General features: G+C 43.7%; 1 protein-coding gene across 1 annotated transcript; it reads right to left on the reverse strand.

Annotated features, from left to right (window-relative positions):
• Positions 1–967: 967 nt before the first annotated feature.
• RMP24 (ribonuclease MRP subunit p24) lies at positions 968–25,059 on the reverse strand. The gene is made up of 6 exons (XM_068126562.2): positions 24,980–25,059; positions 12,317–12,409; positions 6,762–6,811; positions 2,682–2,881; positions 2,275–2,540; positions 968–1,134 (listed from the first exon to the last, which is right to left on the reverse strand). The coding sequence occupies exons 1-6, from the start codon at positions 25,057–25,059 to the stop codon at positions 1,041–1,043; spliced, it is 783 nt and encodes a 260-aa protein (XP_067982663.2). The 3' UTR covers positions 968–1,040.
• Positions 25,060–25,889: the final 830 nt, after the last annotated feature.

Raw genomic sequence — 25,889 nt, forward strand, 5'->3', positions numbered from 1 at the left:
CCGTTTACTGAGATCCGGGTTGGGAAATTGACAGATTGTGTCAATCCCAGTGAGTCGCAGAAGGCCTTTGCTGAGGTGCCATGGCTGGTGAGAGAGGAACCCACACCCAGCCAGCTGGCATGATGACAATTAAGTCGCCACATATGAGGAAGAGAGAGTTGGGATGAGTGGATAGAAGTTGTTCCATGTTATCAGACAGCGAAATGAAAATGGATTCACCTTACCTGTTTGGACGACGGTACAGAACACATATGAACAAAAGGTGGGAGCGGAGAGGAAGCCGTAGCCAGAGGTATTCCTGGGGGTGGGGTGGAGAGAGGGCAGTGCAAGGAGAGTGAGGAAGAGTTTTTGATAAAGATAGCAACCCCACCACCAGGACGAGGCTCAGATCTATCATACCAGAGGAGGGAGAAACCAGGAAAAGAAGCAGTCTTGGAAAAACGCCACGATAAAGCTAACTAACATGGATATACACCTCAACACGCAACCCCATTGACGGCAATGGCAGGGAAAACCCACTCGGGGGTGAAAACCCCCTTGTGGAGGGGGGCAAATGAATGCACTACAACCTTCATTGTCCAACCCTTAGTCATCCTGTCAAGTTTGGTTGAGATTGGATAAGTAACGACAAAATGTATCGCAGTCAAAAAATCATCAGATGCCAAATTGCATATTTTAGTATGATTTAAAGAGAAAATAGTTGGAAGTAATAGCAAGGACCTGCCTAACATCTGCAGTAAAAGCATTGCTTGAGAGAAAGGGTTTCAAAAGGGTGAATTATAAAAGGGATCTATGGGGTTGGTCCAGGACATTCATTGATGGTCCATGGAAAATTAAATATATAATATAATTGATTCTTGTGTTGAGAAACACGATGCACAACTTGGTAATGGCAATCCTTTGTCCCCATTGAGCATCGTTTGACAAAAGCCTGTTTTACAAAATATTGATTTTGCCATAGAACAAATCATTCTTATGAAACGTTTATTTCCACACATTTGCAACATCATGTTGAACAAGTATTACGAGTACAAAGAGCCTCAAAATATGTTGCCAGAAATATGCTTGTTCTCCGTCATTAGTTGTCTCAGCATGGAGAATGGCCTCTTACGGCAAGAACGATCCAGCAGGGGCCTACAGGACGAGAAGTGCACAGATCATTATACAGACATTACAGGTTTTCATAATGTTTTAACGTTTTAATTTTTTTAGTGCAGTAAACCCTCATACAATGTGGGTTGTTTACACACGTGGGAATAAATGAGATGCTTATTTTCCAAGCGCGCATAAAATTTGAATATACGTGGGTTTGAACGTGGCGCTGTGACCAGGTCATGCATATAGGTGACGTCTCCCACCATCTTCTTCCACCTGTGCTGTTTTCAGTCTGCAAAGTGCCACGTTCGAGTGAACTTGTGACCAAGAGATTTATTTGACTCCACGTGATTTAGCCGCATACTGTACCCATAAACAGAGTATGGTACTGAAACGTCAAACCTCTCCAAGTGGTTGTGGAGTGTTTTTGCACGAGTGAGCATACGATCCGTGCTCGTCGGATGCACAGAACTTCCGTGCCTGCAAGCGCAAAGACGTCTCAAGTTCTTCAGAAAAATCCTCTCATTGAAAAGATAGAGAGGTTATTGAGCACATGGATCAATGATCAAGTGAACAAGGGTTCGGTGGTTGACATCGTGGCCAATACGAGCCAAAGCCCGTACACCGATATGACCACATGATCACCAGTGAAGATTCAAGTTCACCAAACCAAGTTTTCGCTAAAACCAAGTTCGCCAAACTCTAGTATTTCATGGCTCTGTGTTAAACCATCCTTTCCTGTCCCCCACCCCCCCCCCCTCCCCAATTTTTTTTTTTTTTTTGCTTCTGTATGATTATCTTATCCACCCCCTGCATTCCCCTCAACCTTACCTGTGCATCTCTTGATGTCCATCTCCATTTATTCTGTCCCTCGGCCCTGCTGTTGGCATTTCCCCCATCTCTTTCTGCTGTTCATTTTTTATGTTGTGTCCTGATCCGTTCTGTGTTCTAGCCATCTAGCACCTCCATGAGCCTTGACTCTATAAAAACAGGCCGTTTTTCCTGAGCATCTGTATCCTCCCAATACTGCACCACTTCTTTCTCTTTTTTTAAACAAGAATGTACATTGGGAAATGTTCTTCTACAAACCATTTCAAAAACAAACCCCAAAATGGTGACGCCTCCTCAACAACCATTTCTTTCCAAAAGTTCAAACAAGTAATTAAATATAAAACTCACCGAGAGCCATATGATGTCGAAGTTCTCATGTTATTCCATTTTGACACACCAGGCAAGGTTCCTCGTCTTTTAACGGATGGAGAGCACATGCCACGGGAAGAACGAGGTGTCTGGGGTGTCGAGTAAGCGACGTCGGCAGCATGCGGAGTATTTGCATTTGAGTCTTGAGATGTTTGGGCAGTCAGTGGCGAACGTCGTGCCCAGATACCCTTTCGAGATATTGTGTGGAAATTGTCAGTCTTGCCACAGACTAAGCACGTCAGGAGCTGCAAGGAAAAGAAAAAACTATCTCTTAATGCTCAATATCGGGCTGTCAAAGAACATTCAATGTAAACTACGACTCTACTACCACTTATTTCACAGCAATACTTATTCCGACCTCCTATACAAAACTGTTATTGCCGTACCACTTTTCCAGTTGCCGCAACATGTCGTTTGTGTTTTCTGAAGAGCCAGAGGCAGATCTGCTGGCCACGCTGAAAACGACGAGCTAGCTTAAGGCAGGCGGAGGTAGAGCGGGCTTTAGGCTTCAAGCGAAGACGAACGCGACATGGATGCAGCAGGCTGAAGCAGTTGCTACAGAAAGGCTTTAAATATTTCTTTGTACCTGTATTAAAAAAGGGCACAAAAAAATGGGAACAGAGGTGATATAAGATTCAACAACCACATAGTATTGAACGTCACTGGATCACACATGACTGACACACGCACACACACACACACACACACACACACACACACACACACACACACACACACACACACACACACACACACACACACACACACACACACACCTATAAAGCATGAGCCACTTCCTCTCAGGATGTAAAATAAATTCATGTCTGAACAGCTAGGCACAACACACACAGGCACAGGCACAACAAAGTATGTACAGTAATCCATTGCCACATGTGCGAAAATTTGAATATCAAAGTTCCAGAAAACTCATTGACACATGAACCAAAAGCGATAATTGAGAACAAGGAAGTTACACCCACATATGACCTGATGATCCCATCGAGCGTGAACATACAAAAAATGCATTGCGACCGGTTAGAGGATTGAGGCACAAAAAAGTAACGAAGGCATTGCTCATTGAGGTGTCAGCACCCAGAGATTTCGGCCTAAAAACTGCAGAAAAAAATAAAATTAAAATATCATGATCTGAAAAAAGAAGTGAAAAGAACCTGAAGAGCATCGGCTGAAGAGCCTGAAGAGTGCCAGTGATAATTATTGGAGCAACAGGAATAATGAAGAAGAACGTTATGGAGATTCTAAAAACTAGAGCCCGACCAATGCCAACTTTTGTGTCCAATGCTGATTTTTGAGAGTCCTAGTCCACCAATTGCTGATATATCAACCGATATTTTGTCAAAAAATGCAAAATTTTCAAATCCATTTGAAAAACCTTTAATTGAACTTTCAATATTTGAGAACATTTAACTTAAATTATACTATGAATGAGGAAACAAATAAATAAAAATACACACATTAAGATCTTAATGGATTCAACATTATGAAACACAAGTACATTCAAAGTACACCGCCCCATGCCAAATAAATAAGTAACATACTCCAGCGCGGCATTGCCAATCGTAAAATAATTTCTTAATCAATTCAAAGTACACCGCCCCCATGCCAAATAAATAAATAACATCCTCCAGCGCAGCATTGCCAATCATAAAATAATTTCTTAATCAATTCAAAGTACACCACCCCCATGCCAAATAAATAAATAACATCCTCCAGCGCAGCATTGCCAATCGTAAAATAATTTCTTAATCAATTCGCTCATAGCATACCTCAACCACCAGTGTTTCATCCGAAGTGGTAACTTTAAAAAAATTAAATAAGACATTAATCGAAAAAAAATAAAGAAATAATTGATTAATCAATAAATAATAAATTGATTAATCAATAAATCAAAAATATCCTTTGTAGCCACATCACTTGTTCACCGTCATGTCCGAATATCAGCTTGCTAGCTCAAAAGGTGCCTGAGATATTGCCCAGATGAGAAAGAAAATAAATAAATGATTATTAAATAGATAATAATTAAGTAATGAATCAATTAATTGATTCGTATACAAGATCGAGGCTCATGTAAGAGCTAACATTAATCACAAAGAAACACAAACGGACACAAAACATATAATAAAGGGAGCAGGAGACAAGATGGGGAGTGAGGGGGAAGCACACAAGTACAATAGTAGAGAACAGGGACATCGGGAGATCTGTGGGAGCGAGAGGGCCTGGGGGGAGGAGGCATGGGCAGGGGGGGGGGGGGGGGGGAGGGGATCAAATATATAAATTAATATACATAATATAAGTAACATACGTAAAATATATGGGATTAATCAAAATACAAAAAATACGGTTTTTGCCAAAACATATGCTCACTATTGTGCCAAAATTTCAGCTTCCTAGCTCAAAGGATGGCTGAGATCCAATAATCACATCCTCCAGCGCAGCATTGCCAAGGCGCTGAGATTCAATAATTTTCGCTCCTTCACGAGCCTCGATCTTGTATACAAAAAAAAAGAAAAAAAAAAGATATCACCGGATAAACAAACAAACACGAAAACAACCAGACTGAAAACTGAGTACTTCTTTTCAGCACACATCATTGCCGGGCCCCTTTCAGTGCCTGGCTATGACATCATGCAGCGTCTGGAGATGGCATAGGAAGGGAGCGGCGTACAAAAACAAGAAACCAGAGTGAAAACCGAGTACTCCCTTTCAGCGCACGTCATCGCCGGACCCCTTCATTGCCCGCTGATGACGTCATGCAGCACCTGGAGATGGAATAGGAAAGGAGTGGTGTACAATAGCAAAAAAAAATACTTGAAAATTGAACTTGAGCTATTTTATCAGATTCTGCCACTGCTCAGACAACAGAGTTCAGTTCTCTAAAACTGCCACACAAGCTGTGGCAGATTGTAGTGAAGAAAACAGCTTCTCTGAATTTTCACCACTGAGGGAGCTCCTTTTATCGTCGTATAAATGTCCCCAACTATGCTGAACACCCAACAAATGCTTCAACAAATGTGTGGACCTTTGTTAAAAAAAAACATTGTGGGGGGTAGGCTGGGAGGGGAGGGGAGTAGGTGGTGCACGTACCCAACGGCCTGGTATAAAGCATCGGGGCACATCGGTGGCATAACTGCCGATATCAATGTATTTTTTTTTTAACCCAAATATCGGCTGGTAAATCGGTTAAACCAATATATCGGCCGGGCTCCACTAAAAAACCATCCCTGGGTACAAACAAACTACAGTTGGAAGCTGTCCAGAGCTCGGTGGCGATCCTGAGAACTGAAAAGTGCCCTCGGAACAAAACTTTGAGAGCAACACAACTACACAACTTAGTCCATGCCGTGATGCTCCTTATCAAAACAGAGGTGGATACTTCAGATACACTTTCTGAAACCTGCGTATGGAGATATTGTATTTTAAAGATGATAAGACCAGTACTTACGTGTACTTGCATGACAAACGTTTTGTACACCGCTCCTTTCCTATTCCATCTCCAGGCGCTGCATGACGTCATCGCTGGGCACCAAAGTGGGCCCGGCGATGACATGCGCTGAAAGTGAGTACTGTACTCAGTTTTCACTCTGTTTGGTTTCGTGTTTGTTTGTTTGTCCGGACGATATCTCAGCCATCCTTTGAGCTACGAAGCTGAAACTTCGGCACAATATTGAGTAAGTGCTTTGGCAAAAAAACGTTATGTTTTCTTTTTTTATTAATAAATTAATTATTTAATTATTATCATTTTATTAAGTACTTATTTATTTTCTTTCTCATCTGGGCAATAGCTCAGGCACATTTTGAGCTAGGAAGCTGATATTTGGACATGACAATGACCAAGTGATTTAGCTATAAAGGGTATTTTTGATTTATTTATTAATCAATTAATGGATTCATGATTAAATTTCTTGGATAAATTACTTAATTATTTAATTTTCAAAAAGTTACACATTTGGATGAAGCAGTAGTGATTTAAGTATGCTATTAGCCAATTGATGAAGAAATTAATTATTTTACGATTATTAATTTATTTTAATGACGCAATTAATCAATCATTGTACACCGCTCCCTCCCAATTCCTTCTGCATATGCTGCACTGTGGCACCGCCGAGCGCCAAAGGCACCCCCGGTAATGTCGCGCACTGAAGGATATGTTATTTATTTATTTGTCATGGGGGCAGTGTATGTTGAATGTAGCAATACTAGTTTATTTACTATTCAAATGGACTTTATGTGGATAGAGCAAGATAAGCAAGTAACACGACGCAATGTGTCTGATACAAAACAATATTGTATCAATTCCACAGAATTGACAGATAAATCCATTATTGCATCCTCTGTTCACTACTCATACTACCAATAGCAACCAACACGCGACAGATTTGAAGTGCATGACAAAATGAGCTCTATATAGAACAGTCACAACAAAGAAAAAATAAAATGTTCACACATACGCTCAAAAGAATCCAAAACAGCAGTACTGGCTGTTTGCTTGTACATGAAACTGCAACAGAAACGCATGGGAGACACCAAAAAATGAAAAGGGACGCAAATGGCATTTCCACAACTTAACAAGTAGAATCAGTCTTTAATATCGAAAGCCATGTTTCCACGATTGAAAATCCAAAATTACAAATGTTGTAAAAAATTACAATACAAGAAGGTTTAGCAAGATTGGAGGCTCAAATCAAACAATTCAGGCTGAGTGAAGCAAGGTCGAGGCCATTTAATTCCTAATGCGTGAAACACCCTGCACTCCATGCCTGCAGAAAACAGACTTTTGGAACGCTGGGCACATTTTCCCTCCAATAATCATGTAACTTTGTTTTTAAAAAAAATTATTGGGTAAGTATCCTGCTGTCCTATGTTGAAAGTTTAGTGTCAATCACTCAAGCGGATGCAGAGAAAACTAATTTAAAAACGAATATAGGTGAAAAAGTGAGGATGGAAGGTACAAAAAAAGTGAGCGCCACGGACCAACATTCCACAACTGGGTAAAGGATGGTTGTGGACGCCTATTACTAGTTTAAAGGACAGTTGGGGTTGGATATGATGGACGTCACCTCGGATAACTCTGAAAGGCCGACGCATCTGATCTATAAAAAGACCACGGACCCCGTCTACAACATTCACCTTTTTCCTTTTTTTTCTTTTTCTTTTTTTTGTATGCAAGATCGAGGCTCGTGAAAGAGCGAACATGAATCACACAGAAAGACAAACAGACACATAAAACAAATAACATCGGGAGCGGTAGACAAGATGGGGAGAGAGGGGGAAGGACACAAACACGACATTTGAGAGCAGGGACCGAGAGACATGGAGACATGGAGAGATCTGTGGGAGGGAGAGGGCTTTGGGGGGGGAGGCATGGGAAGGGGGGGGGGGGGGTGGGTGGGAGAGGTATAAAACATATGGACACTGCCAGGACTTCCAAGAAAGAAGTTGGAATTTCAAGCAAGGTGGATCTGGGGTGAATTAGTGGGGGTAGAAAAGATCAAGGTTTTGGATGGGGGAAGATAAGAGATGGTGGTGAACAGCTGTTTTAAAGACCTGGAGGGAGGAGTGGGATTGAAGGGAGTGTGGGAGTTTGTTCCAGAGGCGGGAGAAAAGAGGAATGAAAGAGTGAAGGTGAGCAGAGAGCCGAGATTTCGGCAGTTTAACCATCAGAGGGTTGCTGGCAGATCTTGTGCGACCTGTAGGAATATTTGGGGGACAGAGCACAGAGAGAGCTGGGGGAGCAAGGCCGGAGAGGAGTCGGTAGAAGACAGAAAGACCACCTACCTGCCTGCGGTGAGTGAGTGAAAGGCCCTCAGAGATAGCTTCATCGCGGGAGATTCCAATGATTCTGAAAGCTTTGGATTCAACAGTGTGAAGCCGAGCCAGGTGTGAGGCAGGAGCACCAGCCCATAGGGGAGAACAGTATTCCATTGAGCTGCGGATGAACGCCTTGTATGTGGTGAGGAGCTCAGGTGTGCCTAGGAAGGACTTCGCATGACAGAGGATGCCCAGTCGGCGACTGGCTTTGGAGGCCAGCTTGGAAATGTGGTTTTCCCAAGAAAGATCATGGCAGATAGTGAGACCCAAAAGCTTGAGCGACAGAACTTCTTGGAGAGGATTGTTGAGAAAGTAGATGGGAGGGTTGTCCAGTCGATCTTTTCGGAGAGACATAGTAAGAGTGTGAGATTTGTCAGGATTGAAAGACATGTTCCACTTGTTTGACCAGTCTGTGATTTTGTCCAGGTCTTCAGAGAGTGAGGAGGCTGCAGACTGCCGATCTGAGGGAAGAGGAATGGAGCGGCAGAGAGTGGAGTCATCAGCAAAGAGATAGAGAGGATTTTCCAGAGAGTCGGAGAGATCATTGATAAAGACCAGAAAAAGCACAGGGCCCAGAACACTGCCTTGGGGAACTCCAGCCTGAACAGGAAGGGGAGATGAGAGAAATCCATTCAGGGCCACACGTTGACTACGACCAGAGATGAAGTCCGCAAGCCATGCATGGAGATTTCCATGGATACCATAGGAGGAGAGTTTGGTGAGCAGAGCTGGGTGCCAGACCGTATCGAAGGTACGTGATATGTCAAGGGAGACAGCTCTGATTTCCTGTTTGGCATTGAGGACCTCCATCCATTGTTGAGACAGCAGAAGCAGCATGTCCAGAGTAGAGTGACCTGGTCTGAAACCAAATTGATGATCAGAGATCAAGCCATTGAAGAAGAGGAAAGATTTCATATCCGAAGCAATGATGGATTCCATGACTTTGCTGATAATTGGGAGCAGGCTGATTGGTCTGTAGTTGCAAGGATCTGTTTTTGCACCTTTTTTGTGTAAAGCGGTAATGTTTGCTGATTTCAGGATGCTGGCAGATGACCTTGAGCAAAAGATAGGGTGAAAAGAACAGAGAGAGGGTGAGATAGAGCGGCAGAGCAGGATTTTAGGACCCGTGGGCTGATTCCATCTGGTCCAGTTGCAGAATCAGTCGAGGTTTGACAAAAACTCCTCCACCTTGTGAGGAGAGAAGGACACAGAGTCCAGGAGCAGTTGGGTTCGACTGGGAAAGGTGGGAACAGAGAGAGATGGGTTTGGGACTAAGGATTTTGAGGCAAACACAGAGTTGAGGCATTCGGCTTTGTCACGTGCGATGTCAACTGTGTGGCCATTTGAGGTAAGGGAGGGGATGGAGGGGGAACAAACACCAGAAACGGATTTGACCAGACGCCACCAGGATTTGGAGGAAGGAGACAGGTTTGAGAGTTCATTCTTGAGTGAGGAGAGATAGTGCTTCCTGGCACTCTTGAGGGTAGACACACACTTGTTCCGAGCTTGGTGGAAGGAACTGAGATTGCCTTCAGTTGGATTAGCCTTCCAAGAGGCAAAGGCAAGTTGTTTCAGGGCAACTGCCTCACCACAAGATTCAGTGTACCATGGATGGGAGGAAGGGTAAGACAACTGAAGGCGAGATGGGATAAATCTGTGCATGAGAGAGATCAGTTTGCTTTGGAAGAATTCCCAGGAAGAATTGATGTCAGAGGCAGTGGAGATGGGAGACCAGTCCAGATGATTGATGGCTGCTTGAAGACCGTCCCAGTCGGCCTGAGTGAAATGCCAGACTCGTCGACGCTGAGGAGGCTCTCTGAGAATGGCCAGAGAGATGTCCACTTTGACAAGCACATGATCAGAAGAACCGATTGGAGCAGAGGAAGAGCAGCAGACATTAGCAGGGAAGTTTGTCATAATCAAGTCGGGAAGAGAAGATACACCATTGGCTGAGATCCGGGTCAGGAAATTAACAGATTGTGTCAATCCCAGTGAGTCACAGAAGTCCTTTGCTGAGGTGCCATGACTGGTGAGAGAGGAACCCACACCCAACCAGGTGGCATGATGACAGCTGAAGTCGCCACATATGAGGAAGAGAGAGTTGGGATGAGTGGATAGAAGTTGGTCCATGTTGTCAGACAGTGAAATGTAGATGGAGTCATCACTGTTTGGGGGACGGTACAGAACACATATGAACAAAAGGTGGGAGCGGAGAGGAAGCCGTAGCCAGAGGTACTCCTGGGGGTGAGGAGGAGAGAGGGCAGTGCAAGGAGAGTGAGGAAGAGAGTTTTTGATAAAGATAGCCACCCCACCACCAGGCCGAGGCTCAGGTCTATCATACCGGAGGAGGGAGTAACCAGGAAGAGATATTAAGGAATCAGAGACATCTTGAAGGAGGAAAGTCTCTGTTAAGCAGATCAAGTCTGGATTGTCAGAAGCAACCTGTATGGAGAGATCAGTCAGGTTTGAGCGAAGGCCCCGGATGTTTGAGGTCCATACCGTTAATGAAGAGAGAGGGGGAGCATCGGGTACAGGACAGGGGAGGGGAGGAGTAGGGTAAGATGAAGGATGAGAGGGGGAGGTAGGGAGAGCAGTTGATAGTGTGTCAGAGATTGCAGAAGAGTTCCAAGAAAGGGAAGGATGAGGAAGATGAAAGGTTTGATGGTGAAGGGATGAGGCACAGTGAGGGGTTGTTTGAGGGGGGGCAGAGGAAAGTAGAAGGTTGGGGGGGTGGAGGTATGAGATAGAAGGGAGACGAAGTGGGGAGGAGGCAGCTTTGAGGAGGAGGGGGGAGGAGGGAGATTTGGAGGGGAGGGGCAAGGGGGGAGTTTAGGAGGGGAGGGGCAAGGGGGGAGTGGAGGGGCAAGGGGGGGGATTTGGAGGGGAGGGGCAAGGCGGGAGTTTAGGAGGGGAAGGGCAAGGGGGGAGTTCAGGAGTGGAGGGGCAAGGGGGGAGTTTAAGAGTGTAGGTGCAAGGGGGGGGATTTGGATGGGAGGGGCAAGAGCTTGAGGAGGCGCACAGTGTCAGCTTACCGTACCTGTGAGACGACTGAAACAGGTGGGGAACCATGCCAGTGGCCACGCAACGGATGTCACTTGGCTGAGCGAACCACCATTACGTGCCACACTCTATGGACTATTAAATACCAATCTAAAGCTCGGGCTAATTACCCCCAGAGGTGCTATCTCCAAACAATCCCGAACAGGATAAGTCAAGACACAGTTCTTTATACCACATGGGTTTAACTGCAGCTAGCAAGGCGAAAAACGGTGGGAAAACAAGCAATTATAATCACCTACTATAAATGGATGAGTTGTGGTGTGTGACATACTTTTTGTGTCTATTTATTACATACGTATATTAATTAATTTTTAACCCTTTAGACTGCAGAGACCCCTCAAACCTTGGAAGACCCTTTAACACTTGAGACCCAAAAGACCCCAAGGCCCCAAAAAGCTATTGATGACCCGAAAGTCCCCGAGTACCCAAAAGACCCAAAAGTCCACAATGACCCAAAATACCCAAAAGTCCACAACGACCTAAAAAGTCATTGATGACCCAAGTCACCAAAGCACCAAAAGTCCCCAAGGACCCAGATGACCCAAAATACCCAAGAGTCCACAAGCATCCAAAAAGTCCTTAATGACCCAAAGGTCCCCAAGGACCCAAAAAGTCCTTGATGACCCAAAAGTCCCTGAGGACCCAAAAGACTCAGATGACCCAAACGTCCCAGACGACCCAAAAGACCCCTCTGAGTCTGGCAAGCAGGTATGCTACAAGGCGATGAAGACCAATGAAAATTTGGTACAACGGACCAACGGGCCCCCTAGTACAAGAAATGGCGAGAAAGCAAGCAAAGGCAATATCAGCAATTATACTGCAGACAGTTTAAGAAAGCTTTGTGGGATAAATATTATGGCATGTATGGGCCCACCCACAAACACAAGCCATTAAAGGAAGGAATCCCACTCCCTGAGAATTAATCTTGTGGTTAGCAGGCTAAAGGCTAAATTTGGATGGCATGTTGCCCAAGCGATAGTTGTAGATAGGACAGCTTACCACCTTATGAGCGTAAAGTATGTGATCAATACAAATAAACGGGTAAAACAAGAAAATATTTATCAAACCCTTTAAAGTACATTAACAGTTCAAATGCCAGATCCATATGAGACTCGCAAACAGCAACTTGGCTTACAGCAGACGACGAGACATCTCCGGGCAACTCTGTGCGAGCGCATTCCCAGACAGTCTGTAGAACTTGAGCTGTTTGGCTAAATCAGGGTCCATCCTGCGTTGAGAAAATAAAAACCAATTTCTTCCAGAGTAAAACCAATGCACGTACTCACAGTACAACTATATGTTTGACTGAAAGGAAAATGGGGAAGATGGTAAGACAGGTGTGAAAAGGTAGAGGGGTGAGAGAGAGGCAGAGATGGACACTATCAGACTTTCTATTTCTATACTTTTTCGCTCACCTGGAGCAAAATTCCCGGGGAGCTTATGTGATGGCGCGTCGTCCGTCCGTCAGTCAGTCCGTCCGTCCGTCCGTCTGTAAACACTTGCAACTTCTTCTCTAAAACCGCCGATGGGATTGTGACCAAACCTGGCATAAGTAATATTTGATGTGTTGTGACTAAAGTTTGTTCACGGCATTAAAAAAAAAAAATTGGGTTATAAGGGGGTCTATCGGGGGTCAAATTGAATCCAGGTTTGACCCCCCAAAATAGGAATTTGCTTTCTTCTCTGAAACTACACACAATATTTTGAAGGAACTTGACCACAACCTTCATCACCCGTGATGTACCGAACTTTGTTCACAGCATAAAAAAAACATCTTCTCCCAAACCACCGAATCGATTGACTCGAGACTTTACGTGTGTCATTGACTAGGCATGGCAATTAAAAGATGACCACAAAAACGTGATTGGTCACATAGTGTGGCAGCCATATTGGATTGAAGGAAAATATTAAATAATTATATCTCAGAAACCGCCTAAACCTGTGAAACCTGTTCGATGGTGCGATGAGAACAAAAAGTGTCCCGCAGGCTTCACCAGTCTTCAACATAATCAACAAAGCTACTTGAACTTTCCTCTGTTCGATTGTGGGACATGAAAGGCAAGCTCTGCCAGGACGGGACAGCTCATCTTTAATATTGAGCGCTTTTGTTTAGCTGCACGAGTTTTGTTTTGTTTGTTTTCGTCATTTGTTGTATGTTTTTGTGGTATTTTTCCTGTTAATTCGTTTAATTGTAATATTGTATTTTATTTAGGTCGTATTTATTTATTTATTATAATTATTATTATTATTTTATTGTTTTATTGAATCTTGCATAACAATGAGACTGGCATACTCGGCCAACGAACTTTTTTATATTGGACATCAGTTCGTTCAACAAACCAAATTCCACGTTGACTTAAACATATGGAAAAGGTTGAACTCACTCGGAATATGTGCAGCAAAACACCAAGAGGATCTCGGGGTGGTAGTCATAAACAAAGACAAATTAAAGTTCAGCTCGGTGAACAATTAATTCTCAGTGCTATGAACAACAAAGAAAGTTTCCGCAGAATGCATCCAATCTGATAAGAATACATTTGTCTCCGACGTTAATTACAAGGCATGAGCTCAAAGACATTGAACCTAAAGACAATTTTTTTCGAATACAAATTGTGAATCCACAACCACGTCAGCAACAACCTTGGCAACCTGTTGAAAACAGGATTTTGAGGCATGTTTCTACTCATTCTGAACAATCGTCATTTGCATTACCATCAATCTTACTTGTTAATGCTCGATCACTGTGCAATAATTTTGATGACTTTGAGGCAACTATAGTTACCCAGTACAGAGCTACAAATCTAGTGGCAGTTACTGAAACTTGGTTTACCCCAGGAATGCCATCCACATATTTTGTTTACCTGCATTTACTCTCTATTGTTCTGACCGTGATGGCCGAATGGGAGGAGGAGTTGCACTTTATGTTCCAGATGACATCAACTCCCGACAGGTGTACAACGATCTTGTTCCAACATATCTTGAAATTCTTTGGGTTAAACTGACATCGTCATCCACAGTGCGTTTGAGGAGGAACGTCTATGCATGTGTTGTTTATGCTCCACCACAATCTCACCACCATCAGGAGATAACAGACCACATCATTGAGATGGTTGACCTGATCAAGTCAACGGAGGAGGTGGCAGTATTCATTATGGGGGATTTTAATGACATTATGGGGGATCCACACTGATGTTATTGAGCTGCATGTCCTGTGTCACAGTTAGTTGTAACACCGACACGAGACAATGCAGTACTTCATAAGATTTTGACAAACTTTCAAGAACTTTATACTGAACCAGTAAAATGTGCCCCAATTGCATCTTGTGATCACTGTTGTGATCACCGACCGTATGACGCCATTCAACCTCTGAAATCCACCAGGTCCAAACTAAGACCTTTTCGGGAATCATCTATCAGGAATTTTGGACAGTGTATTACGGAGTATAATTGGGCTGATTTTAACTCTACCGATAATCCTGATGAGATGGTAGAAATTTTACACACTACTCTTATGATGCAATACAAACAATGCTTTCAAGAGTGATTAAGCGGAAACCTAGTATAGGGACAAACCAGGGTTCAACGACAATCCTTGCCGTTTAATAGTGCAACGGGACGGACGCCGCACATGATATCGGTGATTTTGTTCGATACCATCAACTAAGGAACATAGTTCAGTGTCATATCTGAACAGCGAAGTTTTTTTTTTTTTTTTTTTTTTTTTTTTTTGGTATACAAGATCGAGGCTCGTGAAAGAGCTAACATTAATCACACAAAAAGACAAACCGACACACAAAACACAAAAAACAAGGGGAGCGGCAGACAAGATGGGGAGAGAGGGGGAAGGACACAAAAGAGAGGGGGAAGAGGGGGAAGGACACAAACACAACATTTGAGAGCAGGGACATCGGGAGGACTTGGGGGGAGGTGGGAGAGGATTAAAACATATGAACACTGCAAGGACTCTGGGGTGAATTACCGGGGGTAGAAAAGATCAAGGATCAAGGATCAAGGAAAGTAAGTTATCTTACTTTCAGAACAAAGTCGAACACCTTAAAAGATCAGAGCCTGGAAAATGGCGTAGACAGATCAAATTATTGACCGGAATGAAGAAGCATTCCTATAATCTTGCTTTTGCCGACCAATCTCTTCACCAGCTGGCTAATGATCTTAACAAGCATTTTTCCTGTATCTGTACTATGTTACCTCCGCTGCACCTTGCACCTCTTACAGCTTATCTTCCGGCTGCTGTGCCTCCACCAACAATCCAGCAACACAAGGTTTACTTTCGTCTTAGACGTCTCAACGCATCTAAGGCACCTCATCCCAGTGATGTACCTACTCGTCTTTTCAAAGAGTTTGCACTGGAAATCTCAGGCCCTATTACAAAGATATTTCACAAATTCTTACAGAATGGTTACTTCCCTGTTAAGTGGAAATGTGCTTCAGTATGTGCAATTCCTAAGACTACTCGTGTTACTGAATTTGATCAGCTACGCCCTATCTCAATTACGTACTTCTGTTTTAGCTCGGGTGTTTGAGAGTTTTCTTGCTGACTGGTTGATGGTCGATTTTAAACCTCATATTGATCCTGCACAGTTTGGAAACATGAAAGGAAGTTCTATCAACCACTATTTAGACCATATGCTGGATGTTATACATCGAAATCTTGACCAACAAGGTCATTTTGCGAATATTTGCACTTTTGACTTTAACAAGGCCTTCGACCTGGTCAATCACTCCAAGGTCATCGAAAAGCTCATTCGGCTTGGGGTTGATGCTTCCATCCTACCTACAGTGTGCAGTTTCCTGTCCGATCGTTTCCAGGTGGTTCGTTATCAAGGGAAGACATCAAATTATTTGTGTTTCTCCTGCAGAGTTCCACAAGGGATGAAACGAGGACCAATTTTGTTCCTTGTTCTGGTGAATGATGTGGCTGTAACAACAGAACATCGTTGGAAATATGTGGATGATTTGAGCCTGGTTGAAGTGTTGAACAGAACTCAGCAAAGTTCGATGCAAGCCCATGTTGATGTACTTGGTGATTGGTGTTGCCTTAACGATGTTAGGCTGAAGCCGGAGAAATGTAAGATTATGCAAATATCTTTTCTTCAGAATGTTCCACCCCAATTAAACATCGTCATTGATAACATCCCTCTGCAAAGAGTTCAATCGCTCACTATCCTTGGTGTTATAATCCAATCGCTCTGAAGAAGAATAGTCAAATCCAGCAGATGGTATCTCGTGCTGCTCAACGACTCTTCGTTCTTTGTACCTTGAAAAAATTCCATGTAAGTGCCCCCGATCTTGTTGAAATATACAAAGTGTACATTCGCCCTTTGCTGGAGTTTGGTGTGCCCGTGTGGGGTTCTGGCAACACAAGGGCTCAGAGCGGTGAGATTGAACGACTCCAGAAGCGTGCGCTCCGTTTTATTGCGTACCCTTCTATTCAGTCATTTGCGCAACAACTTTGTCATTTTGGTTTACAGTTGTTGAGCGAACGCAGGAATGAGCTTCTCTTGCGTTTTGGACTTGCCCTATTTGGACCCATGACAATCTTCTCCATTTTGCCCTATTTTCTGCATCTCTCCTTGTTAACCCCCTTGCCCGCATTTCTTCTTCCACCATCTTTAGCCAAGTCTTTCTCGGTCTTCCCCGTCTTCTACTTCCTTCTACATTCATTTCCATCACTCTTCTCAACCAGTCACTTTCATCCTTCCTCAACACATGACCAAACCATCTCAACCTGTTCCTCTTCACAGCATCAATCACAGGCTCTATTCCCATCATCTTTCGCAATTTATCATTTGTCTTCCTCTCTCTCAACGATACTCCGCACATCCGTCGAACCATTCGCATTTCCACCCTTTCCAACCTTCGTTGCTGCTCTACGTTCATTACCCATGTCTCGCTCCCATAAATCATAACACTTCTCACACATGCAGCATACACCTTTCCCTTCAGCTTCAACGACACTCCCCTCATCATCAGCACGCCACTCAATTCCCGAAACTTCTTCCATGCACATCTCACTCGAGCAACCGTTGCCGAGTCTGATCCACCTTCTCCATTCAGCATGTCTCCGAGGTAGCAAAATGTTTTCACACCTTCCAGCTTCACGCCATCTCCAAGATCCAACTCAACATTTCCTCCATCTGCAGCTCCCTCTGTGCACACCTTACATTTGAATGTAGCTGCCACACTGGTTAATGACCCTCTCAGACCACTACATTTTTGATGAACCCACTCAGCGCACATTGTACACTGAATGGAGTTCACTCCGACACCCTTCCTACACACAGCACAGGGCCACTTCCCAGTTCTTTCCACCTCACCACATGCTTTACCACTTGCCATCACCTTCGTCTTTCCGATATTCACCTTCAGACCTTTTGTCTCCATACATTCCTTCCACGTGTTCATATTTTCCTTCAGTCCATCCATACTTTCCGCAATCAACACCAGATCATCTGCATACAACAACTCCCACGGTAAACCCTCCTTTACGTTCTGAGCCAGCACCTCCATCACAGCTACAAATAGTAGTGGACTTAGTACCGACCCCTGATGCACTCCCACCTTCACCTCAAACTCACCACTGTTCCCGTCCTTCGTCCTTACAGCTGTGCGTGCTCTTTTGTACATTGCCATCACTACTCTGATCAACCATTCCTCCACTCCTAACTTCCTCAATGCCCATGTCAATACTTTGCGTGGAACCCGATCGAATGCTTTCTCCAGATCAACAAACCCAAGAAACAACTTCTTCCTCTTCTCCATGTACTTCTCCTGCAACTGCCTCACAATGAAAAGCGCATCTGTCGTTCCTCTTCCTGGCATAAATCCAAACTGCATTTCGTCGATCTTCACTTTCTTCCTTATCCTCCTCTCCAACACCCTTTCCAATACCTTCATTCCATGCTCCAATAACTTTATCGCTCGGTACGAGCCACACTCCAGAGGGTCACCTTTCCCCTTGTATAGAGGGACGAGGGTACTCAGTTCCCAATCCACTGGAATGCGGCCTTCTTTCACCACCAGATTACAGATCTCTGTCATTCTCTTCACACCCCAACTTCCTGCTGCCTTCAACATATCTCCCACAACTCCCGTCGGCCCTCCCGCTTTTCTACCCTTCATTGCTTTTATCGCTTCCTCAACTTCCTTCTCAGTTATCTTCTCTGCCGGTCCTAAAACTGGGTTACTCTCTATGTTGCCATCCCATTCATTCTCTGTATTCAACAGCATTTCCATATATCTTTTCCATCTTCCTTTAATTCCATCTGGGTCGACAACGATTTGTCCCACTTCATCCTTCAAGCAACTCACCCCCATCACATCACACCTCTCTTTCGCTATCTGCTTTGCAATTCTGAATACTGCTTTCTGACCCTCTTCCGAATCCAAGCGTTCTCCGAACATTTTCCTACACGCCTCCTGCGCCTTTGCTACCTCTTTCTTTGCAGCATTCCTGGCTGCCTTATAACTTTCATGCTCTGCTGTTTCTGTTCCCGTACCCGTCGCCTTCTGCCACTCCTTGAACTTCTTCCTCTTCTCGTCAATCCCCTTTCCAACTTCATCATCCCACCACCATGTTTCCGAGTGCTTCGGTGGTCCTTTTGTCCATCCACATACCTCACCAACGGCTCTTAACAGACTAGCTTTCATTGACATCCAACCACTTTCAAGCTCAACGACACCGTCCTCGACCCTACTCAGCCTCTCTTTTAATGCCTCCCTTACTGTCACCTCTTTCAACCTCCACACCTTCATTCTCGGTTGGTACTTCACCCACCGAGCTCTCGTCGCACCTTTCACCCTTATGTCACAGACAACCAAGTGGTGCTGTGAAACAAGTGGTGCTCCTCCCCCGGGATCACCTTTGTGTCCCGGAGGTGCCCCCTATCTCGCCTACGCACCATCAGGTAGTCAACGGTTGTCGTCGACCCACCTGACGTGTATGTAACAAGCTTATTATCCTCTTTCTGGAACTGAGTATTACAAATCAACAAATCAGCTCCAACAAAGTCAAAAGTAAAAATTTAACTTGTGAAAAGTTCATACTAAACTTGTGAAAAGTTGATTTACTAATTCGAAAGTTCACATTAAACTTGTGAACAGTTCATATTAAACTTGGGATCAGTTCATTTACTGAGTCAAAAGCCCATATTAAACTTGTGATAAGTTGATTTACCGAGTCAAAAGTCCATATTAAACTTGTCAAAAGTCCATATTAAACTTGTCAAAAGTCCATATTAAACTTGTCAAAAGTCCATGTTAAACTTGGACTGACATGTATGTAACAAGCTTATTATCCTCTTTCTGGAACTGAGTATTACAAATCAACAAATCAGCTCCATCAGCAAACTCCAAAATCCTTTCACCTTCTCCATTTCTCACACCATATCCGTAACCCCCATGAACTCCTTCAAAACCATCCATACTCCTTCCCACATGTCCATTTAGGTCTCCTCCTACCACAACAACTTCCTCATCTTTCACGTTTTCCATCAGCTTCTCTATCGCACACCAGAACTTGTCCTTCTCTTCATCGCTCCGACCAACCTGCGGAGCATATCCCGAGATGACGTTCACCAAGAGCTTTCCAATCATCATTTTCACCATCATTAACCTATCACTCACTCTAGTCACACTCACCACACTGTCTACAAACTCCTCAGAAAACAGGACACCAACACCATTCACACCCTCCAGGCACCCTTGCCACACAAACTTGTATTTCTGTCCCTGCCTACCCTTCACCATTCTCACACCACTTCCCTTCCATCTCGTCTCTTGCACACAACATATGTCCACTCTTCTTCTGACCAATACTTCCACCACTTCTCCTGATCTCCCTGTCATTGTCCCTACATTCCATGTCCCAAACCTCAGAAACCGATCTCCACTTCGGGCTGTACCCTGCCCACATGTAGTTGTAATTGTCATGGTTCTCTTTTTGAGGCAATGTTTTTTTTTTTATGGCCGGATGCCCTTCCTGACGCCAACCCACTTAGTCGCCTCCTACGACACGCAGGGATACGGCGTACCTATTCTTATCCAGGGTACACACTGGAAAACGTTTAAAACATGGAAATCCTAGGGGGGGGGGGGGGATCACCGCTGCGGTTTAAACATATTTAAAGAAATATTTCAACAAAACCATGAAAACAATCTGGGAAAAGTCTCTAAGTGAGAACGTGGATTTGAGAAAGCAGGAGCAGAGGTGAAAGAACAAACGAGAATATAGGGGGCGGGCACAAATCGAGACGAGGAGGCCGCACGAGACACCAGGCCGCACGAGGCGCGGACAAAGAAACGACTAATTACACACAAATTTGCAACAACTACAAAACCAAAACCAAATAGAAACACACAATAACACATACACAACAAAATACGCAGCGGAAATTTGACAAAGAAACGAACGGGAAAACACTCAAACTTTGATGCCGTGGAGAGATCAAAGCAAGCCCCGTCGCTCGAGGGACCGGAAGCGGAATGTTTAATTATTTCAATAAACCGAAATGAAGGAATGAATGAATGAATGAATGAATAAATAACCTATCGAGGTGATATTTTTTAAAATATCATCTCACACCATTGCTCCATATAGTTTGAAAATGATGACGTTGTAGGTCACGTGGTTTCGCAGCCATCTCGGATAGAAAAACGAACCTTATCCGATCAACACCAAATTTCACAAACGTGATCCCCTACCCATACATATGCAGTGTCCCTTTTTTAAGGTCATATGTCACGTGGCGTGGCAGCCATATTATCTTGAAAGCCGATATTTTTTTAAATCCCTTCTCTGAAACCGCTTCACCGATTGATGTGAAACCTGTCATGGCTGGTGCAAATGTGATACTTTAAAACAACTGAAGGGATTTAAATCAAACTTGTTTATTTTTAGGACAGTGAACGATGGCATCTACCTGTTGTCATGGGCAGGGAGTTTGCGGAAGCATATTGGCGACAGTCACATTGCTCTAGTTTGAAATGTTTTTATTTTTTGTCTTATATCCTCTTCACTTGGTTACACTGACCTTCTCAATCTTAAGGAGGTACCAGTAGAGCATTCTAAGTCGAACAGCTACCTCGCCAGTGGCTGAACATTTTACCTTTTGTATCCACTGATAGGCCATTTCTGGATCTGGACCTGAAACAAAATCCAATCGGCTTGTTCTTTAATCACCGCCTAAGAAACTCATCCACCAAATTTTGTCATAATCCATCCACAACCTTTTGAAATATCGTGCTATATATATATATCGTTTTTGACCTCATTTCTCAATGTTAAAGAATCATTTATTTTTATTTTTTATTTTTTTATTTCGGCTACATATTTGGATCTTCACCAAAATCGAATCGATTCGTCTCACACACCTCCGGTGTTATCAATAACATCGGGCCTTCACCAAGACAACACACTAATAGTGTGGTATGAGGTGTCATGAAAAACAGCTCCCGTGCGATTTGCGTGCTAAAATTGATTTTTTTGCTTTGTTGGATTGATTTTAGGTCAATTTATTCGAAAATAATGGGGTTCGAATTTTCCGACCCCTGGACCCCCTTTTAAGGGGTGTTTTGTTTCCAGTGATCCCCGGGACTGACCATGCGACTTTCTCCCCTAACAACTGAGAGATTTTATCGATCTCGGGGTCGTTAGAGAGGTTTTCGATGACGCTAAATCCATTTATGATACGTTCGAAGCGACCGGAAGTGGCGATCCCCGACTTCCGGTTAGGTTCCATGCCAAGGTCAAGGTCATTTCGAAGGTAGCGATAAAACCTGGTCATATAGTACCACTCTCTGAGGGTTTTCATGCACGAGAAGACGGCTGAAGCAGTTATTTTTGCGATCAGACTGGCCAGTCACAAATAAATCTACGTTTTAAAGCCATTCTTAGTCAAATTTAGAAAATATTTACCGAAATAGCAAAAGTCTTACAAATGATATAAATACAGAACTATGTGTGTTTAGCTTGTTTAATGTCACAAAATGTTTTTGTTTACACAAGTATGTAATAATGTAACACAATTCCTCTAAATTCTCAAGATAACACATCCGAGAATCATGCAAACTAAACTACTGGATGGATTATTCGTCAACGTCTTCGCTATGTATATCATTTCTGACCAAATTTACACAGTTATCGACATAACATTTACATAGAGGAGTGCATGGAAGACCGTTCTTCCAACAACTGCATCTGCCTTTGCAGCTTGATTTACATTTACATTTCGTAAGCTCAATCACAGCTTTTGGGGCAGGGAGGTTGAGACATCCCACCGGAACATATAGACATTTCTTTACAGTCCATCCATTTTGTTCAATAGAAGGCAGAGTCGGGCAGTTTGTAGTAGATGATTTATCCCGCATGGCGATGTAATTTGCGCGATGGATGTGGGGCAATAACGCAGCGCGAGTAGGAGGTAACATCTCTCCCTCTAAGTTTTTTGACCGAAATAGTTCCCATCTAAGCGCCGGTAGGGTTGTAGGACCGGTCGAGCAGTATACGCAACAGACAAACTTCTCCAAATCCTTGACCTGAGAGGGCAGTTCACCATTCGTCAGCGTGGTCGGGATAGGACCCTCACCAAGCTCCCGGAAGCAGCTGATGGCAGGATCATCTTCATCAAGCTTCATGTAGGCACCAACCCAGGTCTTCTTGGTGATTCCCATGAATTTCCCACCCCAGCCAGCGCCAGAGAAATTGTAGAGTCCAATCAGTCCTTGACATTTCCGAAGACCTATTACTCCAAGCCTATTGGCAAGCCTATTGAGAGGGGCGTCTGGGCAGTTTGCTGAAAGATTTCGTTTTGTTTTGGCTGATGCTTTACCTGGCGATCGGTTCGAGTATTCTGGACGAGAAACTGGCAAGCAACATCAACAGTTTTGTCCACTTGTGCATTGCGCATTTCAGAAACTTTGAGAACATGACGGCCAAATAGGAGATGAGTGAGGAAGAACTGGAGAAGTGGAGGATTCTCAAAGTCTTCAAACATTCCCCTGAACGACCAGCTTCGATGCTGCATTATCTCTTCCCTTAGAATGTTTGCCATGTTCTTCAAGTTGCCAACTGTGTCGTCGTTATCCAGCTGTGCAGACCTCAGTTGCATGGCCTTCCTAACCGCCAGTGAAAGAACGAGGTTGTCGGGCTCATTTTTGCGTAGTGATTGGACGAACTGGATATTCGGAAGCCGTTCAGTAATGAGCTTTTTCAAATGCTTGCGGAAGTTGGTTGTCTGATTGATCTCTACATTATACCTCTTCAAAATGGACAAATATGCACCATTCACTTCAGCCATGTTCAGAGTAAGATCGTCCGCAGTAAGAGTATTTTGGACGGAGAGAAGCAACTGTTCATCACATAGAGAGCCAATAAGCTGGGTATTACTACGATCTTTTCGCGTTAAAGTGCGCTGCGCGTATCGTAAACATTTCCTATGATAGTATTTTTCAAGAGCAGAGGCATCCCCAGCGTCTTCTAACTCGGACACGCAAGTTCTGATGCGGTCATCCTGAGTCTTGAGCTTTATCTCGAGGAAGTTTTCACCCATCTTGTCAGAGTAAACGCGATGGAGAGGTTCTGATATGTTATTAGAACAAAAGCTACATGACGAGAACAGACACACCTTTTCCTTCGGGATGGTTTTTGTTCTTTTAGGTCGGGTAGAGTCAGCCACACTGGAAGGTCGTCCAGGCCCACGCGCAGGGCATGCAGGAGAATCAAACCGGACTCGTTTAACCCTTAGCCGTTCAATCATGCTTGTGTTGACGATGGGTTTTCGACATTCGCTATGATACCATACTGATTTCCGTTCAGATTCACCTAAGCTAGCTAACCGATCTGTAAGTCGCTTAATATCACCCTGACCCAAAGACAGTCGCTCGTTAGCACAATAAATAAGTTCGCCAATCATATCAGGATTGTTTATCAGTCTCTTCTTTGATGTAGCTCCCTCATTGCAGATGATGCACACGCTGTTCTTCTCAGACATGACCTCTAGATGGTTTTGTACTAGTCTCTGTCAGCCTTCTTTTTGAAAAACAAACAAAAAAAAGCCTTGAGCATTTTACCAATATTTTTTTGTCCTTATCTCGCGACAGGGCATCTAGATCGTAAAAATAACTGCACCAAACGTCTTCCTGTGCCTGAAAACCATAAAAAAGAGGTATTACATGCCTAAGTTTATTGCTACAATTGAAATGACCTTGACCTTAGCATCTTTGGTGAACGGAAATCTGGGATCGCCACTTCCGGTCGCTTCGAAAGTATCATAAATGGATTTAGCGTCATCGAAAACCTCTCTAACGACCCCGAGATCGATAAAATCTCTCAGTTGTTAGGGGAGAAAGTCGCATGGTCAGTCCCGGGGGTCACTGGAAACAAAACACCCCATAAAAGGGGGTCCGGGGGTCGGAAAATTTGAACCCCATTATTTTTCAATATTTTGACCTCGAAATAATCCAACAATGCAAAAAAATCAATTTTATCACGCAAATCGCACGGGATTACACTTCATACCACACTATAAACCAAATAAAACCATCACTTGGACGGCAATGATAAAGAAAAAATTCAATAAAAACCACAGATGAGATACCCTCAAACCAATCGAAAGAACATTTACTTCACTCCAACGACTCACGATAGGTTCTCTCAGGACATTCTCAGGGTGACGATTTGTCGATCATTTAAAAACATTAAATCAGTTCCAAAATGTACCAAATATGATAATATTTCGTAGTAAAAAGCAAAAAACATATTGAAACAATGCGAAAACATTACCTTATCTCACTGCACATGTGAAAGGCCTCTCTCGAGTGGCTCTGCTGAACTGCTTCCGGTTGTTGTTGTTGTCGTTGCATGAATACTTCCGGTTGTTGTTGTTGTTGTGGTTTGCATCTTTCCGTTTTTTTGTCGTTTTGCTTGGGGAAACCAAAATGACCGTTCACAACTCAATGAATGCTGGCATATATAAATAACAAAGACTAATAGATTCCTTAATTTGGTCCATAAAATTCTGCGCAATGGTTGCCCACCTATGGTTTACCCGTTCAACTGCATATCATTTTAAAATTCTTTCACTGTACCCGTAATGGACTCGTAAACAAGTTGGTGAATTCCAAGTGGGGAGCACTAGCCCTCTGATTTTCCACGGTGGAATATGCATGTGCCCAGTTAATTGGGAACGATAAACCCACGCCAAGAAGCTGGACCCGGTGCTGAATTGGAGCTGTCGTAACGTCACTGACAGCCATCAATATTAAATGAAGGTAGGCATTTCGGCGACTGTCCGAGTCAAACTGCAGAGAGCTACCTGATCTCTCCGGGCGAACCTGGGAAGTTTAACTGGAGGTACCACACCTGGATGCACCTGGTAACAAAATCTTCCCTTCGTGGCGGTGTCCCACTGAAATTGCCATTTCCACATGGGCTGTGATCCAGCACAGTGTATTAACTGTAGTCGACCACTACATCTATCTATAATTCCAGTAATCTCTGTCTGTACGTTTGTTTGTCTGTGACCGCTGTTTCTCGACAACCACGGGTCCGATATACTTTTAACTTGCCAGGTATATTGCTGGGGACCCGAGGATGTGCCTTTTCAAGGTTTCATATTAATCGGACAATTACTTACCGAGCTATGTCCAAAAAACGATTCAACCAATCAGAGAGCAGCGAACGATCGCGTGTG

Source organism: Myxine glutinosa, chromosome 10 (genome assembly GCF_964187855.1).
Source record: "Myxine glutinosa chromosome 10, kmMyxGlut1.1, whole genome shotgun sequence".
In the NCBI taxonomy this organism is placed as follows: domain Eukaryota; kingdom Metazoa; phylum Chordata; class Myxini; order Myxiniformes; family Myxinidae; genus Myxine; species Myxine glutinosa.

Coding starts and splice junctions, on each gene's coding strand:
- RMP24 (XM_068126562.2), bottom strand. CDS start 25,059: ATGCAACGACAACAACAACAACCGGAAGCAGTTCAGCAGAGCCACTCG. Junction 12,410..24,979: donor CACATGTGCAGTGAGATAAG/GTAATGTTTTCG, acceptor TTCTCAACGCAG/GATGGACCCTGATTTAGCCA. Junction 6,812..12,316: donor GAGATGTCTCGTCGTCTGCT/GTAAGCCAAGTT, acceptor TTTCTGTTGCAG/TTTCATGTACAAGCAAACAG.